The sequence below is a fragment of the Chiloscyllium plagiosum genome, unplaced genomic scaffold (genome assembly GCF_037043375.1).
Source record: "Chiloscyllium plagiosum isolate Xiang-an unplaced genomic scaffold, Cpla_swu_hap1 HiC_scaffold_31, whole genome shotgun sequence".
Classification (NCBI taxonomy): domain Eukaryota; kingdom Metazoa; phylum Chordata; class Chondrichthyes; order Orectolobiformes; family Hemiscylliidae; genus Chiloscyllium; species Chiloscyllium plagiosum.
This window is the reverse complement of record NW_028270169.1, coordinates 37,517,134-37,535,761: the sequence shown is the minus strand read 5'-3', so window position 1 is coordinate 37,535,761 and position 18,628 is coordinate 37,517,134. Positions and strand designations below refer to the sequence as shown.

Genomic DNA, 18,628 nt, shown 5'->3' with positions numbered 1-18,628 from the left:
TTGTTGTAAACAAATTCCCTGTCATCAGATTCCACATGTAATGTAAACATATGCCAAAGGGAACTGCAATAAGGACACTTATAATGTTGTTAGATATCCACCAACAAAACTCTTGGACTGAAGAGAAACTGATGACTCATTTTGAGGGCCTATATAACCTGGGGCAGCACAATGGCTCAGTGGTTAGCACTGCTGCCTCATAACCCCAGGGACTTTAGTTCAATTCCATTCTCAGGTGACTGTGTGGAGTTTGCACATTCTCCCAGTATCTGCATGGGTTTTCTGTGGGTGGTCCGGTTTCCTCCCACGGTCAAAAGATGTGCAGGTTAGTTAGATTGGCCATTCCAAATTGCCCACAGTGTCTGGGGTTGTGTAGGCTAGGTGGGTTAGCCATGGGAAATGCAGGCTTACAGGGATTGGGTGGGAAGCTCTTCAGAGGGTCAGTATGAGCTGAATGGTTTGCTTCTACATTGTAGGGATTCTATGATAATCCATGTCATGCATTACTTACATTTCAATTTTGGGCTGTAAGGCTTTATCATGGGTATATACTAGGGGTGGGTCTAAAACTGCTTTGTGGTATAGCAGGACAAATCAGTGGGGAGGGGACACAGAGGCAGCTGTCGAGGAAAGAACTTTGGATCATGGTGGGGGCTGCAATGTGAGGAAGATCAGAAAGTAAATCATGAAATGATTAGAAAGAATTCTTACTAATAAATTAGACTACTTATCTAGGAGTGTTTCATGCTGATAGCCAGATGTCAAATACCAACTCAAATATTTAAGAAATAAAAGTAGAATTGCAAAAGAGCTGCTATTCCCCTCGGCCTGTTTTTATTAAACCTGCATCTTAGTGCACGACCAGGGTGGAGAAGGCTCATGGATCGTAGTTGTTTTTGTCAGACCTTAAGAATGTGAAAGTCCCTGGCAGACATGTGTCGCTTTGTCAGGACCTGGATGCCCAAATCAATTGAATAATCTTCTAATGCAATTTGATAGCCCCAGAAGACAGCTCTACACTTTATTAAAGTTATACAGCTACCAGTTTTCAGTTTTTACCTATACAGCTAGGTGGTTCCAGGTCCCACTGTCCATTACTCAGACAAGTTATGGTGTCGTCTCCCACCAGCCTGAATCCAGGTTCACAGCTATATCTGACTGAGGACTGACACACCGAAAAATAGGCATACTCAACAGCTGGGACAGAGCTGCAGGGGGTCACTGTAAAGAAGCAAATGAGGTGAATGCTAAATTGAGAGTCAAAGCACAGAATCAAATTGTGAATCACAAAATGTGCTATAATTCAGAGGAGGTTGCAATGATCAGAACAATGATGAGAGGCAAGTCAGGCTGCTATAGAACATATATCAATAAGATTCAAGTGAAAAGCTTCATTCCCAAACACAGAATTCTAAATTCTGACAGTATAAGAGGCCATTCAGTCCACGAAGTTCGAGTAGGTAGAGGTGGCTGGTTCAGGGGTAGCCCCTGGCCGGGGGAAGGAGTTGGGGGAGCTGGGGGCTGGGGGGTGAGGTGGGGGGGGGAGAGGGGGGTGCGGTTTGGGGGGGTAGGGAGGTGGAATGGGTTGGGGGGGAATGGGTGTGGGGGCTGATGGTTGGTGAGGCTGGCAGGTACGTGATAGAAATGAAAAGCTCAGAATGTATAATTTCCAACTTGTTGTGGCTTCACTGGATGATTTCTGCTGTTTATGTCCTTAATAAATTATTTGCATTTCCTTAGCAGCTTTAGCTGAGTAAATCCCACTGGAGGTGGCTTTAATAAACAATGTTTGCTTTAATCCTTGTTTTACTGAATGACTTCTACTATTTGCATCCTTTGAAGATGAATGCTGCTTCTTTTACAATTTCTTTCAGACTGATTCCTATTTACTGCAACTCTAATAATGATCACTATTTTCTTCATGGTCATTTCCTGAACGATTTCCTCTCCTTATGGTTAAATACACAGTTCCCATCTTTAACATGGTTTAAATGATGAATCTAATGTCTTTGCTTTTAGAAAGACTCCTAATTTCCTACTCCTGTCAGATCAGAGCTGCCTAAGTTCCTAACCTAGGAGAAAGTGAGGACTGCAGATGCCAGAGATCAGAGTTAAAAAGTGTGGCACTGGAAAAGCACAGCAGGTCAGGCAGTATCCGAGGAGCAGGAGAATCAATGTTTCAGGCAAAACTCCTACATTCCCCAAAACGTCGGCTCTCCTGCTCCTCAGATTCTATTTGGCCTGCTGTTCTTTCTCAGTACCACATTTTTTGAGTAAGTTCCTAACCTGCTTCTTTGTCAATTTAATTCTGGTTTTGCAACAAACTCGGGTCTATGATCTCAGCTTGAACTGTTTTTGTGGTTTCACTTTCCCTACACCATGCAGTACATACCACTATGGCACTGGCTCTTGATCTGACTTGTAAGTACTTTCCTTGCTTTTCACTTTCCCACTGCATGGACATTTTCACCAATGATTTAAACTTCATTCACAAAAACTCTGATGTCCATTCGCTCTCCTGTTGAACCTTGAGTTGAGGCTACTCCAACAGATCACTGCCACATAATGTTGTCTGGATCTGCTCTGGAACAAAGTAATCCCTCGCATGGGGTTTCTAACTCTCCTACTGCAGTGCACCCCTTACAAGGTTTAATACGTTTTAACCATGGACTGATTTTTTTTCTTGTTAAATCTTCCTTCAAGTGTTTCTTCTTATGGTACTTCCGTCTTCAACTCTTTCCTTCTGTTGTTATCTGTAGAATAAGTGTCTTAAGCTGAGTCTGAATTTTTTACACAAGGGTGGTTCACATGTGGAATGACCTTCCTGAGGAAGTGGTGCATGTGGGTACAATTACAACATTTAAAAGGCATTTGTATGGATACATGAACAGGAAAAGTTTAGAGGGATATGGGCCAGGAACAGGCAGGTGGGATTGATTTAATTTGGGATTACGTTCGGCATGGATTGATTAAACTGAAGGGTCTGTTTCTGTGCTGTATGACTCGTTGATTCTATAAGATCCCATACCTGATCAGTGTGTTGAATGTGCAATTAAACCAGGTCTGTACTTCAACAAGGGAGCTTTTTACTGCCACAGTGTTCTTTAAGTATAGGGAACTATAGAGTCTACTGGGTTTAATGTGGTAGAGTCACAGAGTCATAGAAAAGTACAGCATGGAAACAGACCCTTCAGTCCAACCTTCCCATGCCGACCAGATATCCCAACCCAATCTAGTCCCACCTGCCAGCACCCGGCCCTAGAGGGAAAATACTTCCTAGTCTAACTAGAAAAGATTCTTGTATTGAACAAGAAGTCATTTATAGTATGTTAGCAACTAGCTATAAGATGCCTTGATATTGTAGATAGAGATATAGAGATATGTGGACGATCAGTATTTTGAGTGTTAAGCCTTCAAGATCCTAAGCTGTTCTGCCCAGAAGTCCAAATGAGAACATCATAGTGGGAGGTACTTGGAATTTTCCTCAGTATTAGCCCTGTCAAACTCTTACACTTTATACACCATGAAGCACAATAGCACAGTTTACAAACTTACAAGATTGTAAATCATGGATGCATTCTAGTGTTGAAGCATATCACAAAACTAGTCAATCAAGATGCATTACTGTGTAGTTTAAAGGAAAGTAGTGGTGTTGAGACAAGTGACATTTTACTAAATAAATGGGAATAGATTTAAACAGTCAGACAGCTGGCCAACAGACAGCACCATCTGGTTATACCCCACCCCCTCGCGGCAGCAGGAAGCTGGCTCCAACCTGAGGGAGCCTTTTTGCCATGCCAATAGTAAATTCTGGGTGTTAAACGTAACCATCTTCAGGTTGACATTAAACCAGGCCATTCAGAGTTAGACAAAATGTAGGTGCACACTTGGGAAAGCAGCTGTGGAGAGGAGGAGTAACCCATGGTGTCAGCAGCAGCCTAGAGGCCTCAGAAGAGATTCCTGTTCATCCAGGCAAAAGCAAAATCTTTGTGCTTTTAGCTATTTGATGCTTCTTCTATTCTGCTGCTTTATAAAAGAATCAGCATTGTATAAAAGCAAAAGTATCTGGAAATAGTCAGCAGGTCAGGCAGCTCAGTCTCTGATGGACAAGCAGGAGGCTGGAAGATCACAGCAAGCCAGGCAGCATCAGGAGGTGGAGAAATCAACATTTCGGGTATAACCCTTCTTCAGGACTGCAGGCCCTGAAGGGTTAAACCTGAAACGTTGACTTCTCCATCTCCTGATGCTGTCTGGCTTGCTGTGATCTTCAAGCCTCCTGCCTGTCTACCTTGGATTCCTGCATCTTCAATTTTTTTTTTGTCTCTGATAGAGACAGATGCAATGTGAACATTCCCTGTCTGTGACCTTCCATTAGACCTTGGAAAGAAAATGGAAAGGTAATAAGTTCTAAGGAAGTGAAATGGGGGAGGGAAGAGAACAAAAATGGTTTGTTAAAACATTGAATACAGGAGTGATTAATTGTCAGGCTGGTCTAAGGCCAATGAGTGTGTTAGTGGGACTAGTAAAGGAAGAAAATCTGTGTCTAGCAGAGGTATGAATGACAGATAGAGAACAGCTGCTGTCCAAAACAAAAAGAAAGGAAAAGTAATTAAAATTGAAACATATGAAGAGAATGAAAATAAAAGGGAGCAGACATCACAGTCTGAGATTGTTGAACTCAAGGTGTTGGCTGAAAGGGTATGAGATGCCTCAATCAAAAGGTGAGATATTGTTCTTTGAACTTACATTGAACTTCAGTGAAACACAGCAAGAGATCGACATCAGAAGGATCAGCAGGAAAGCAAGGTCAAAAGTTAAAATGAAAACTCATTCAATACTCGGGGCCACATTTCTGATCTGAATGGACATATTTCATTCAACAGTCATCCAAAACTGTCTACATGATCAAACCATCACAGTGAACACACGCAATGTCCATTTGTCAATCGGAATTACATGTGGGAAGTTTTATATACATACATTCAAGTTGTATCATTATTATATTCTTAATTACCTTAATTACAACAACCTTAATTACTTTCATTTATTTGATAATCAAACAAACAATAAACTTTTATTCTCACAAGTTAATGCTTTCACCTCCATATTATCTAGAAAGGTTTCTCTAACTCCATCTCCAGTTTCTTCTTTGTAAACAGATGTTGCCAGATGTAGGCCAGCCAAAGATTGACAAGGATTGACAAGGAGAAACACAACTGTACCCCTGCAATACTATACCTTCCATGTTCTCTTTCCAAGCACTCAGGTCTACCTGTGGAATCTGAGCACACTTAACAAACCCTTCAGGGTATGGTCTGAAGGTAAAGGCATCTTGCGGGAGGTCTTCAATCCTGGTGTTATCACAGATTATTCTGGACAGTGAAACCCGCTGTAGAGCCTGCTGTTGGCTGGTTGTAAAAGTCTTTTCATTTTCCCACCAGAATCTAAAGTACAAAGGAAAAGATGTAACATTGGCATTTTGGGCAATTCTTGGACTGTACTATGTGTCAGACTATGATCAGACTGCATCTATTGGTGTTCAGTGGGAAGTGGTGAAAATGTGTTGCTGGAAAAGCGCAGCAGGTCAGGCAGCATCCAAGGAGCGGGAAGTTCCAATTATGCAGCAGAAGATTCCCTGGATATGCTGCCAATCTACTAATGCTTCCTCAGCAGAAGTATATCACAGACCTCTTTTTCAAAAGTTATTCTTACATGGGATGTCAGCATTGATGGCAAGCCCAGCGTCTGTTCACATTCCTAATTGCGCTTAAACTGAATGGCTTTTTAGACCATTATAAGTGACAGCTAAGAGTCAACCACATTGCTGAGAGTCTGGAGTCACAGATAGGCAAGGCCAGATAAGGAGAGCAGGTTTCCTCCCCTAAATGACATTCATCAAAGATTTTTTTTATGAGAATTGATGCAGTTTTGTAGCGACCATTACTGAGACTGGCTTTCAATTCCAGATTTTATAAAATAGTTAAATTTAGACTCCACCAGTTATCATGATTCAAGCTCATGACCCCTGAGTGTTAACGTAGGCCTCTGGATAATTAGTGCAGCGATGTTACCCACTATACTTAGCATCTCACTAGCTGTTGTTTACTCTAAGTTGTTTTGTTTGCTCTTGATGTCTTATGAGAAAATGATTCCATATGCACGTTGCAGAAGAATCAAGGCACAGAGAGTGAAAGATCACAGTCTTTGTGGGTCTCAGGAAATAAATTAAAACAGTTAATTTCATCTGGTCTTGTTATCCAGAAAAGAAAATTTGACAAAATTTCTATTATTGTTGCTGGAGAGTAACTTCAGCTGAAGACAAGACTGAGCTCAGCTTGATGGCCAAAGACAAATAACCCCTAGTAATGTATCTTCAGCTGAGAAGTAGCTGTTCTCTTTAACAGATTACCTCTATGATTCCCACATAAATGTTTCCTCCACCATTGTCCTGCTACTAGCTTGCACACATCAATTTGAGCTGCTGAGTGACCTCAGGTCATTTTCTATTGTTAGTAACAGCTGGAGACCACATTGAGAACAGTCAAAGGAGGAATTAGGAGTGGTGAGCAAATCAGCAAGCCCTTCTGAAGATGGTGCTTTAAATTTAATTGAGCCAAGAATCATCAAAAATCATTCCCTACAGTAGGAGAAGTTCAATGGTGCTCTAGGTTGGGGCTCAAGGGAAAGCTTTAAAATCAAGACTAGGAGCCATTTTTATCTGCATGAGTGAGTTGGTAAAGCTTTCTTTATATCTTTTTGACTTCCATGCATGTAATAAGTTGTCATTTACCTGTCTCCATCTCGTAGGTTTTTGAACTGCTGTCCTGCCAGACAGGAAAACAGTGGGCCCAGCTTTCCACCATTTACAGCTGGCTCAGACACTCCTCCTAACCACGGCTCAATGTTCTCGGGAGTTCTATACAGCCTAAACAGGCTCTTTGCCAAGTTTCCATTTCTGAGGACTGCAGTGAGCTCTGCCAAATTCCTAGGCTCAGAAAGACCACAGAATCTCCTCCATGCATTGTAACCTGTGATCAGAAGAGAGGGAAAGGAGACGATACAATTCATTCATTTCTCCTCTGGTTTTCTCTCCCAACTCCCATTCTCCATGTGCCAGCTCTCACCAGCTCAACACCTCCCCCCCGCCCCCACTCCCCCAAAACCACCATGGCCATTTAATTGAAAGTTCAGCCAGTTAGGCATTTCTGCCACAGTTAGGGCTTGAATGCTGTCTTTGCCCGATGACCAGCAGTGCACACAGAAACAGGAAGTCCAATTAATAACCCTCCATAACCCAAGAACCAATTGTCACTTCCTCACCACTCTGTGAACAGAGCCATGAGTATGCACTAACTAGGACAGGGATCTGGGACGTCCTTTGTCTGCATCATGTGCCACATAATGAATTACTTACTAAAATATTGACAGTTTAATAAAATTATTTTAAGGTACTGGTAAAATATCTGACTTAATCACATAGAAACTGCAGAATGTCACAACTCCTGCAACAGCAAAAATAAATAACTAAAAGTGAGTATGCTTGGGCACTCCGATGTTTTCCACAACTCATTTGTACTACCCACTGTGCTTTCTCATCCAAGGTCAGGGCTGTCAATTTTCTAGGTGCTAAATATTAAACAGCAGTGACAGAGACTTGGCAGCTGATAGCAAACTGTAAGCATAAAGCAGTGCTTGTTTATAGGGATGGGGCATCACGATAGATTACATGAGAAAGGAGGTCTTACTGAACAACTGATAAGATACATTACTCAGGAGTATACAAAGCATTCAAGGCACTTAATACCACAAGAGGATTTATGCCCACAGTGATGATACTCAGACTTTAGAGGTGATTATCTCCTAATGCAATTAATTACACTGTGATCAATTGAATTAGGCATGACAGCCCTTTAATAATTAAATTCCTCTTCTGGTGTCTTAGCAATACCTGGGGCTGGATTTTCAGTGTTAAGGAGCTTCGGCAGATCTTTAAAATTAACAACCAGGACACAGATGTGGACACTGTGAACCCCCTTTGAACAAATCCCATTTTTCCTGGTAGGAGAAGGAGCCAAGGCATGAAACAGAGGAATGAATGATGAATTGGAGAGGCAATTGAAACCCAGCACATATGGCAAGATTGTTCTCCAGGGATAGTGCCAATCTGTGCTATCTGTATGTATGGTGGAGTCATTAATGCTGTTGAAGAGTAGATAAGGTGTATAAAACTGTAAAAATGTCAATGTACGCACATCTCCTTTCCTTTAAAATTCCCCAACTTTTTCAAAATCCTCCCTCCACCCACCTTACACCACAATGTTTCCCTGTAATAGTTCGACCTTTAATTTTACCTCAAACATTATGGTCCCTTTTATCCTATACCATGAGATTCACTAAGGTTTGCATTCAGGATAATTATGAGAATGATGTTAGGAATAGAAAAGTGATTATCATAAGCATTTGAGGTGCAACAGAGACTAAAAGCAGTGCAAACCAGACAAAAATCTTTCACATGGTTCACCATCATTGCATTTTTTTCTTCCTGTTACTATAGTTACAAGTGTGTAATGGGCAATTTGCACCATTTTCTGCATAGGTTCCAACAGTATACAAGCAGACCATTGCACTGTAAGAGTGCTGTCCTTCATACTTCAGGGACTAATGTTAAATTTATGTTCATAAGATTATACAGCAAAGCATAGCTGTAGCATTCTGCAATGAGCACAAAGTAGTTTGAACACAACGTATTCTGGAGAAGTATACATGTTTGTGTCTGTATGGATGTGTTTGCATTGACTGTATGCTGTGTACATGCATGTGTGTCTACCATGTGTGTGTGCGCGCACATGTGTGAATCTGAATGTTTATTTTTATATCTGTGTATGCATTTTTATCTTAGAGTGCACTTTGCTGTAAGTATAAGAAAGTTTCTGTACTCTCAAATGTGTGCAAGTGTTTCCCGATACCTGGAAGTCCATGATCCCTGGAACGTTGCAAATTTAATGAAGCTAGGTCCAACGGTAGGCGACTGGTCAACTCAAACAAATGTTGCCTAAGTTCATCTACTATCATCCGATCTTGTTCCTGACGCTTGGCCGGATTGGCCAGTAGTCCCCGAAGAATTGGATCAATTCCACCTGAAAGAATAAAACATCATGGCAATAAATGTCAATAGTATTTTTCCTCCACAATTATTTTTTCAGCTTGTTTTCTTATCTTCGATTTCCATTGGTTGGGAAATACTAAAAATTACAGACAGCAATAGGCACCTAACTCTTGATCAAACTCATTTTCAGATGTAACCAGGGTTTCACCTTAGCCACTTGCCATCAGAAACCAAAGTTCACTGTCATAGCGCAGTTATACCTCATTGGATTTATATCTCAAAAGGTTTACTTTAAGTCCTGTCACTCTAAAATCAGTGGCTAGAATATGACTGTCTTCTGTCATGCTAAAGAATGAATGCATTGTACATGGTATTTATATTTCCATAAATGTATGATGCTCACATGAGCTTGAGTGTACAAACACTCTCACATGAGCACAAGTGTATCCTTAGAAAAGTAGATGTACATTGTCATGTACAAACACGCTTTCACCAAATCTGTCAGTATTAAAATGGACAACACATAACAAATTTTACAAATGTGTAGTAGAAAACGTTGATAGTGTTCGATGCAAAAATTCAACAAGTACTTTACTAATTTGTACTGATTAGCCATGTCTAAGGAGCACAATGTCTCACACAACCAGGCAGAGCAGATTATTTTTGAAAAGAGAGCAACAGTCTGCAGTTGAACATTTTGAGCATCATCCTATAATCAATAAACTCACTCTGCATTACAATGGAAATTTCAAATTTGAAACAAAGCTGATTGTGTAAAAATGTCTGATTAACCATAAACAGGCTAAAAAAGTTGCTATCAGAATTGCATTTACATTGATGGATTGGGTATGCAATAATGACAATTCACACAAAAATGCACTTAACTCCTAACACATCTTACACTGAAAGCCTGTTGTGCTCATAGTTCCCATAATTGTAGTCTTCAGCAGAGTATTCTTATGAACAGAAACATAACATTATTCCCTGAAGTACAAGAAATAACATTCCGCGCTGAAAACAATTAGTAATAATAAAAGCTCATTTTGTTATGTTATTGAACATCATCAAGTTAGTTGCACCATTGAGCATTTAGAAGACATTTACATTTACAATTAACATGACAAGTTACACTTGTCAATAGTGTTGCTTTATGTAAAGCACACATTGTTGGATCAGATCATACCTCTTTAACCTCTGAAAGGTATTTATTGTACACTACAGCAATAAGAATTGGCAAAGTGCAGCTCATACTCTTTGCACGGCATCCTTGGAGATTTTAGGCATTTACCTGTCCTGGAATTAGTGTCAGACTCACTGGTGACAATGCTCCAACTTACTAATACAACAACTCCATGTGCTGCACTGACGGCCGAGAAATGGGAGTAATGTTTCAGCAACATCCAGAGGCAGTATGCTTTTACACTACAGCCTCAGTGGCAGCATATGATTAATTTGTACTGAGATTTATTACTTACCCTGATCCACAATTCTCCAAGAAGAGAAGAAGGAATTGTGCAGGAGCAGGTTTGGGTAAAGTGGATGTTCTTGGTAGCTCTCATTGAAACGATGGACGATTGGCTGAATGGTGACGTGACCATACCGGAAACAGGCTGTAGCAAAAACATTGGCAATTCTAGGATCAATAGATTCATTGTAACCTCTGTATGGAGGAAGATATTTCTGCATTGCATCTGAACCAATGAGTCGAGGAATATAGTCTCTGTAGGTTATTATCTGTCAAAAAGGAGTCAGGGAGAGGAATGGGTAAATGTATTATCTAGTAAGAAGAAAGAAATCTAGACAAGAATGGATTTCAGACTATAACAAAGCACTGGTTTTTCACTCAGCGCTAAGTGAAATAAAGTTTTCTTCACGTGATGGGTCCAATAAGTAGCCTAGTTATGAAGGAATTGATCCGGAGTGTCAATAGTGGCAGAAAGGTCAGAAATTTGGCAGAAAAAGAGAATAATTAAAAATCAAAGATGCAGTTAGGATTTCGCAAAATGTCAAAACATGATTAAGGTTCATTAAATTTACTTGTTCTATTCTCAAGCCTCGGCAGTGGTGAGTTAATGGATAGTTTTGATCTTTAAGTCAGAACACTGTAGTTTCAAGTACTGCGAAAGGGACTTTAACACAAAAGTCCAGGCTGAGTCTTTTGTGATTGGCCACAATACTGAGGGAGTGCTATATTATTGGGAGATTCCATCTTTCAAGTCAGACATTAAAGCATGGCCTTATCTATTCCCTCAGATGATGTAAAAATCCCAAGGCACTATTTTGATGAAGAGCATGTGAGTTATCCTCAGTGTCCTTGCTAATATAAATTTCTAAACAGTTTAAAAACAGCTTATCTAGTCATTATCAAATTGCTATTTGTGGGAGATTGTTCTTTGCAAATTGACATCCCAGTTTTCTGCATTGCAGCAGTGACTACACTTGTAAAATCCTCTATTGGTTTGCTGTGATGGGCTTTGAAATGTCCTGAGGTGACAAAAGCTGTGAGATAATTGTGAATCTTTTGTTAACAATCTAAAAACCTGAAAAGTCTTACTGCACAGATAGAATTTCTGCTAAAAGTAGTAGAAGCATTAATAATGGAACATCGATTCTATAATTTTACCATATTTATTAGCATCTCATTGAACTCTGACTCCCCAGTCTAAGGCAGTTCTACGACTCCACCAAAAATTATGATTGAGCATTGCTAAAGTGGGTCAGGATGCAGCACAAGAAAAATTAGGTAGTATACAATACAAAATGGTGTCCTTTCGTTTGGATGTCTCCTGCAATTATTTTACCTGTTGAAATGCCCCCATGATTTTCCTCGCCTCCTGGTAGATTGTTTCTCCACTCCAATGTGGATTCAACTTCTTCAGCTCTCTCGCCAAGCGATTGTGCTCCCGCAGAAACAATACATGAAAAGATAATATACCCAGATGCTCATTTACACGTCCATCACCTGTGGACAAGGTGACGGCCATATTGATGGTAATTTTGCACAATTGTAAAAATACATTTTAAAATTTTGCCTACAGGAACATTTCTATTCTAAGACTATTTCCTTTTTTCTTTTACTTTTGCACACATTTTAGTTGGAGTTTTGCTATCCTCCTTAACCTAACAAGCTTCAATGAGATAAGTCTGCACATTCAACAAGCAAATTGACATTTATGACCATTTCCTACTAATCATTGATGCCAGTAGCTGTAAAAGTCACCTAAAGAACAACAAATTCTCATGATAGAACTGAATTGGTTTAATTAATTGGAATTAATAGTGATCAGGCCAATGAAGGAAAGTTTCCCAATCAAAAACAAATCTATATAATAACTTATTAAACCATTCTCAAAACAGAGAGCTTAAGGAAAAGATTAATTTTTGGCTTCCCTTTGGAAACAATGGCATGCAGTTTATTTCTCATCTACTAACTGGCAGCATAATGGCTCAGCGATTTTAACCAATGCGTCTCATAATCGACTACCAGTCCATCTCTTGCCTTTCATTTACAATTTAAAGCATTGTCAGCTCTGAATGTGCTGAGTTTAACATTTCCTCCTCCAACCCATTAAACCTGAGTGATATTGGCACAGTACATCTAAAATGTCAAACCCAAGTGATAAAGAGAGAGCATGCTTAATAGATTTCACCCCACTCACTGGTAACAGTGCTCAGCAGAATTGTATGGAATGTGTCTCCTTGATCTAAAGAACCTTCCATCCAAGGAATTCTAAAAATTCCTTAAAATTGCATTGAAGAAGATGCCATGGAACATTAATGAGAAGTATTCTATATGCACATGACATGTCATGTAGTGGAATTCTTACCTGCTAAGAAGCATGGGACTCCAGTACCATTGGGGTTCTTAGCACAAGGGCTCTCTGAATGTTTGCTGCTAAATGGTAAGTATTCCAGCCCATTGTCAGAGTGGTTCTGATTAACTGCCAGCAATCCCAAATCATTCGTATTGTTTCGGAGTTGATTTGCAATGGATTTACCACTACCATACACCATACTGGCATCAATGAATGATGTCACTGCACTTAGCTGTTCCCGAACATTAACATGTCCAGAGAGTGAGCCCAGATAACCAGTGTTGCATGTAGGAGCAGATCGAAAGAAAGGCATGCAGCCTGTGCTCTTATTGAACCTGGAGTCATCCAGAGGTATCTGACAAGGAATGACACGAACAAGAGCAAAATTAGTTTCAAACATCAATGCACACAAGTAAATTAAATTAAATTCCAAGATTTCTGTTGTCTCTCAAAGATATATTTGCAAATATAGATGCATGCAGTTTTTTTTTGACAAAATTGAATATCTTTCGCTAACCTCAACTATCAATAGATTCATCAGTTCTCCAAGATTGTAGGTTCCAGGAATAGACAATAGACAATAGACAATAGACAATAGACAATAGGTGCAGGAGTAGGCCATTCAGCCCTTCGAGCCTGCACCGCCATTCAATATAATCATGGCTGATCATTCCTAATCAGTATCCTGTTCCTGCCTTATCTCCATAACCCTTGATTCCACTATCTTTGAGAGCTCTATCCAACTCCTTCTTAAATGAGTCCAGAGAGTGGGCCTCCACTGCCCTCTGGGGCAGAGCATTCCACACAGCCACCACTCTCTGGGTGAAGAAGTTTCTCCTGAGCTCTGTCCTAAATGGTCTACCCCGTATTTTTAAGCTGTGTCCCCTGGTTCGGCACTCACCCCATCAGTGGAAATATGTTTCCTACTGCCAGAGTGTCCAATCCTTTCATAATCTTATATGTCTCAATCAGATCCCCTCTCAATCTTCGAAAGGGTATACAAGCCCAGTCGCTTCAGTCTTTCAGTGTAAGGTAATCCTGCCATTCCAGGAATTGACCTCGTGAACCTACGCTGCACTCCCTCAATAGCCAGAATGTCTTTTCTCAAATTTGGAGACCAGAACTGCACACTGTACTTCAGGTGTGGATTAATGTCCTGGACATTAATCCACACCTGGTTGCAGATTAATGTCCTGGACCCTGCTAGAACAATCCAGGAGAAATTTAATAGCAACATTTTTAAAATTATGCCTTTTTGTTTTTATTCAACTAGTTATAAACAAAGGTAGAAGATAGTAGGCTGGTTTATTGATTGAATGGAATGGTTGGATCAGGGTGGTGGTGAGATTGCAGCTGCTCATTAGATAGATAGTTCATGTTCATGTCGAAAAATATAAGTAAATCAATTCGGCAAACCTAATACTTATTGGATATCTTTACAAAACATCTATGGAGCTGTCAAAATTAGAAGTCTAGCCATCATAGATTTTCAAACTAAAAATATCATTGATGGAAAGCCCCTTTCTGAGTTGGATTGAAGAATTGATAGGACACCAGAAAACATTGACAGTTTTATGCAGGACTGTCATTGAGTGACTGCCAATATCTGTAATATTTCAGTCATTACAGTTGAGTGATTAGAGGTCCTAGGGAGTAATAAGGAGAAAGGGACCTTGGTGTACAAGTCCATAGAACCCTGAAGCTGTCAGCAGAAGAAGACAGGGTGGTGAAGAAGACATACAGATGTTTGCCTTCATTACCAGGGCATAGAATATAGAGCAAGAAAGTCTTGTTACATTGGTTAGATCATAGATGGAATACTGTCTGCAATTTTAGTCATCAAACTATCAGAAGAACATGATTGCACTGGCGAGGAAGATTCACGAGGATGTTGCTGGAGAAGGAAAGTCTCAGTTAAGATGAGAGACTGAATAGGCCGGGTTTGTTTCGATGGAGCAGAGGAAGATGAGTGCAGATCTAATGGAGGTATACAGAATTGTGTGTCCTAAACAGAGTAGATCATGACAATCTTTCCCCCATGACAGATGTATCTAAGACCACAGGGCATAACTTGAAGGTGAGGAGTAAGTGGTTTCGAGGAGATCTGAGGAAATGATTTTTCTCCCAGAGGTTGGTAGAAACTGCCTGACAGGGTGGCAGAGAGGCCAATACCCTTGCAACATTTAAGAAACATCTGGACGAGCACTTAAAATGCCAGAGAATAGTAGGCTATCGACCAAGTGCAGTTAAATGAGGCTAGGAATACTACGGCGAGTAACTCACCTCCTGACTCCCCAAAGCCTGTCCACCATCTACAAGGGTCATGTCAAAGGTGTTATAGAATACTCCCCACTTGCCTGGATGGGTGCAGTCCTAACAACACAAGAAGCTTGACATCATCCAGGACAAAGCAGCCCACTTGATCTATAAGCATCCACTCCCTCCACCAACAGCGCTCAGTAGTAGTCATGTGTACTATCTACAAGACGCACTGTAGGAATTCACCAAACATCCTCAGACAGCACCTTCCAAATCCATGACCATGTCCATCTAGAAGGACAAGGACAACAGATACATGGGAACATCACTGCATGCAAGTTCCCCACCAAGCCACTTACCATCCTGACTTGCAATATATCATTGTTCCTTCATTGTCACTTGGTCAAAATCTTGGAATTCCCACCCTACTGGCATTGTGCGTCAACCCACAGCAGGTGGGCTGCAGCAATTCAAGATGGCAGCTCACTACCACCTTCCCAAGGGCAGCTAGGGACAGGCAATAAATGCTGGCCCAGCCAGCGGCGCCCACATCCTACAAAATGAATGAATTTTTTTAAATGGGATTAGTGTATTTGTTATACAGCATAGATATGGTGGGCCAAAGGAACCTGTTTCTATGCTGTTCGAATCTATGACTCGATGACTTCATTGAGCTCAAACGTGTGCATCCCTATTTTCATAGATATAGGTACATGCTTGTCCAGTGTATCAGCATCAGGTTAAAAGCAAGCTGATGATTTACAAGCTACAACTTGGTAGACCTACATATGTGCAATACAGAGTAATAACAATATGACAAAGATATCATCTAATCAAAAATTTGTTATTAGCAGCAGAGTCTGACCTAATCTCAGAGTGTACATCAATACTATCTATAGTTACTGGTGTGTGTTGGTGATAGGGAGGGGGAGGAGGTGGGTGGGGAAGGGGAAGGAGAGTTGTTCAGGAACATAGAGTGAGCCAATGATCGCAAATCTGTAAATTGTTAAGGCTGCACATATTTATAGCTACGTCGTTGGTGTATAACTGTTACAGTTAGAGACTTTGCTGGCACTTATCAGGGATATATCATTGAGTTTTCAGCAGGCATATTTCAGCAATAGCAATTTAAATTAAATTAATTTTAATTTAGACAAGTTTCCAAAGGTATTTCAAAGATAGAATCAGTCAAGGAAGGAACAGCGGATTGGTCATTAAATGATGTGGGTTCTCAAAGGACAGTTAAAAAAAAGCAAGATGAAAGTGGAATTCAGTGGGGTTTTGGATGAGAATGCCAGTACATGGAGTCTAGACAGCCGAAGACCTGCTCACCGATGATAGCAGTGAGGAGTGGGTTTGTAAGGATAGAGAAGGAAGAGGCCATGAGTAATTTTAAAAATAAGGTTGAGAATTTAAAATTGAATTCATTATCGAACCTGGCACCAATGTAGATCAGTATTAACAGGGATTAAAGATGAGCAGAATGTAGAGAGAATAATTTGGATATGCTGAAGTTCATGAAGAGTAGAGGGTATGAGGCTGGACAGAACAGCATTGGAATTGTTAGGCCTGGAGGTGACAAATGGGCTGACATGGGGGTTAAAAGTTCAAACATGTATTGGTTTGATTTGTTTGATGGATTTATTGTCACATGGACTGAGGTACAGTGAAAAGTTTTGTTTATGACTAGTACAGGCAGATCATAATAAGCAAGGACATACAGATAAAAAAATACTTAAGAAACATACAGATGATGCAAAGGTGAAAATAAGTCTTTGTGATATAGACCATATAGGGTTAAAATGTCAGCTTGAGGTTAAATGCACAAATTTGTAAAGAGTCAGATTCAGCTTGATAGGACTGTGGAATCAGTGCCAAAGTCAACTCATGTCTGGGACTGAAGGTGATTCCTTCCAGTATTTCTGGTGGATGTTGCAACTCATTCACGACAGACCAACATACCAGTAGGGAAAGATTTGAGAGAGATAAAACTGGACGTCATCATTGTATTCACTGTAGTTGACATGCATGTCTCAAATAGATGTTGCAAAATTGTGGGATGCAGATAAAAAATGGAAAGGAAATAAAAGTAAATCCTTGTGATTTTTCAAAGGTAAGTGTGAGAGAAAGCAGAAGAAAACCATTGGTGGAGATATTCTGACAACAGTCAGCTCAGTAGAAGTAAATCAGCAAGAAAGATCACATTGACCTGTAGAATAGAGGAATGGTATTGCAGCAAATGTGCAGTCAACAACACAAAAAGCAGCAGTGAGGTTGTGATGGATGAGGAGAGATAAGTTATCATGGTCAGAGTTAATGAGGATGTCAATTGTCATTTTGAATAATACCATGGCCATGCTGGTAATAAAATCTGTAAGGCAGATAAACATGGATTTGGGAAATAATGTGTTCAAGGATTGAAGAGGAAAGTGAATTTGAATGAAGTTGTAGCTCACAAGGATAGAGAAGTAGAGGAGGCATTTTCTGAGGGAGTGGCAATTGTGATTAGGAAAGAGAAGGAGACACAATGGGTATCAAAACAACTTTGAGATTTGAACTATACCAGCAGACTGATATAAATCTGTGAATATAATAGTGGAAAATGAATTATTTTTCTGTTTTCTTGAGAAAATAATTTGGCTGATTGCTAAGTAGGGCTCTGTGTGAAGTACAAAGTGTCTTAACCTTGATGGGAAAGCATGGACTTCTTTTTGCACATGTTTTATCACAGCCAACACCATTGTTGAATGTTTCAGTGCTGCCAGATTGAGGAACCAGATCCAAGTCATGGTCAAGCCATTGGCCCCACTGTACAAAGAAGTGACTATGCTCCTGATCCAATGGTACAATCTGATTGGCCACTTGTAGAATGTGGTTTGATACAGTTCGCACCTAAGAAATGAAAAAGAAATAAATTAACACAAAACCATTAGCTTAAGTCATCACTTTGAGAACACAGTGCCAAGGTCTGAAAAATCCACAGGGTGCAAATCCGTTGAATGTGCCAGAATGAACCAATTGAAAACTTGTACCTCTGACCTTATTGGAGTGTCTGGGATTAAAAGTTTCTGTTGTGAATGTTTGCCTGACAGTCACAGCAAACTAAGGAAGTATGGTAGTGACACACTCCAGCCACTTTGGTTAGCCATGGCAAATCCAGTCAAATTGTACATTTCAATGGTTTTCTGAGCCCCTAGCAAAATAAGCTAAATAGGCTGAAAACAGAGGTTAAATGCTCATTGTTCCAGATGTATGCATGGGCATCAACCGCTTGGTGGCTTGCACACTTTTGACAGAAGGTTGATGCACCTCACTCCATCTGGATTATCTGCCAGACAGAACCCTAAACAATGGTTAGGGACGGTCCTTACCTGACAGTTCTCAACATCATCCACATCATGTTTGACGTCAGAACTCATGTTTGGGGAGGATGGAAATTCTGCTCCAA

At 40.3% G+C, this 18,628-nt stretch overlaps 1 protein-coding gene across 2 annotated transcripts in view; it reads right to left on the bottom strand.

Annotated features, from left to right (window-relative positions):
* LOC122564095 (eosinophil peroxidase-like) overlaps window positions 1–18,628 on the bottom strand; it is a 40,604-nt gene that overhangs the window by 459 nt on the left and 21,517 nt on the right. The window contains exons 6-13 of one of the 2 annotated variants that reach the window (XM_043718656.2): window positions 17,866–18,072; window positions 12,934–13,276; window positions 11,908–12,068; window positions 10,582–10,840; window positions 8,967–9,137; window positions 6,791–7,028; window positions 5,239–5,444; window positions 1,060–1,221 (exon numbers count right to left, since the gene is read on the bottom strand). In XM_043718656.2, the coding sequence (XP_043574591.2) occupies window positions 1,060–1,221; window positions 5,239–5,444; window positions 6,791–7,028; window positions 8,967–9,137; window positions 10,582–10,840; window positions 11,908–12,068; window positions 12,934–13,276; window positions 17,866–18,072 (1,747 nt within the window). The remainder of the gene's footprint in view (window positions 1–1,059; window positions 1,222–5,238; window positions 5,445–6,790; window positions 7,029–8,966; window positions 9,138–10,581; window positions 10,841–11,907; window positions 12,069–12,933; window positions 13,277–17,865; window positions 18,073–18,628) is intronic. The other variant, XM_087977439.1, reaches the window with a different exon arrangement.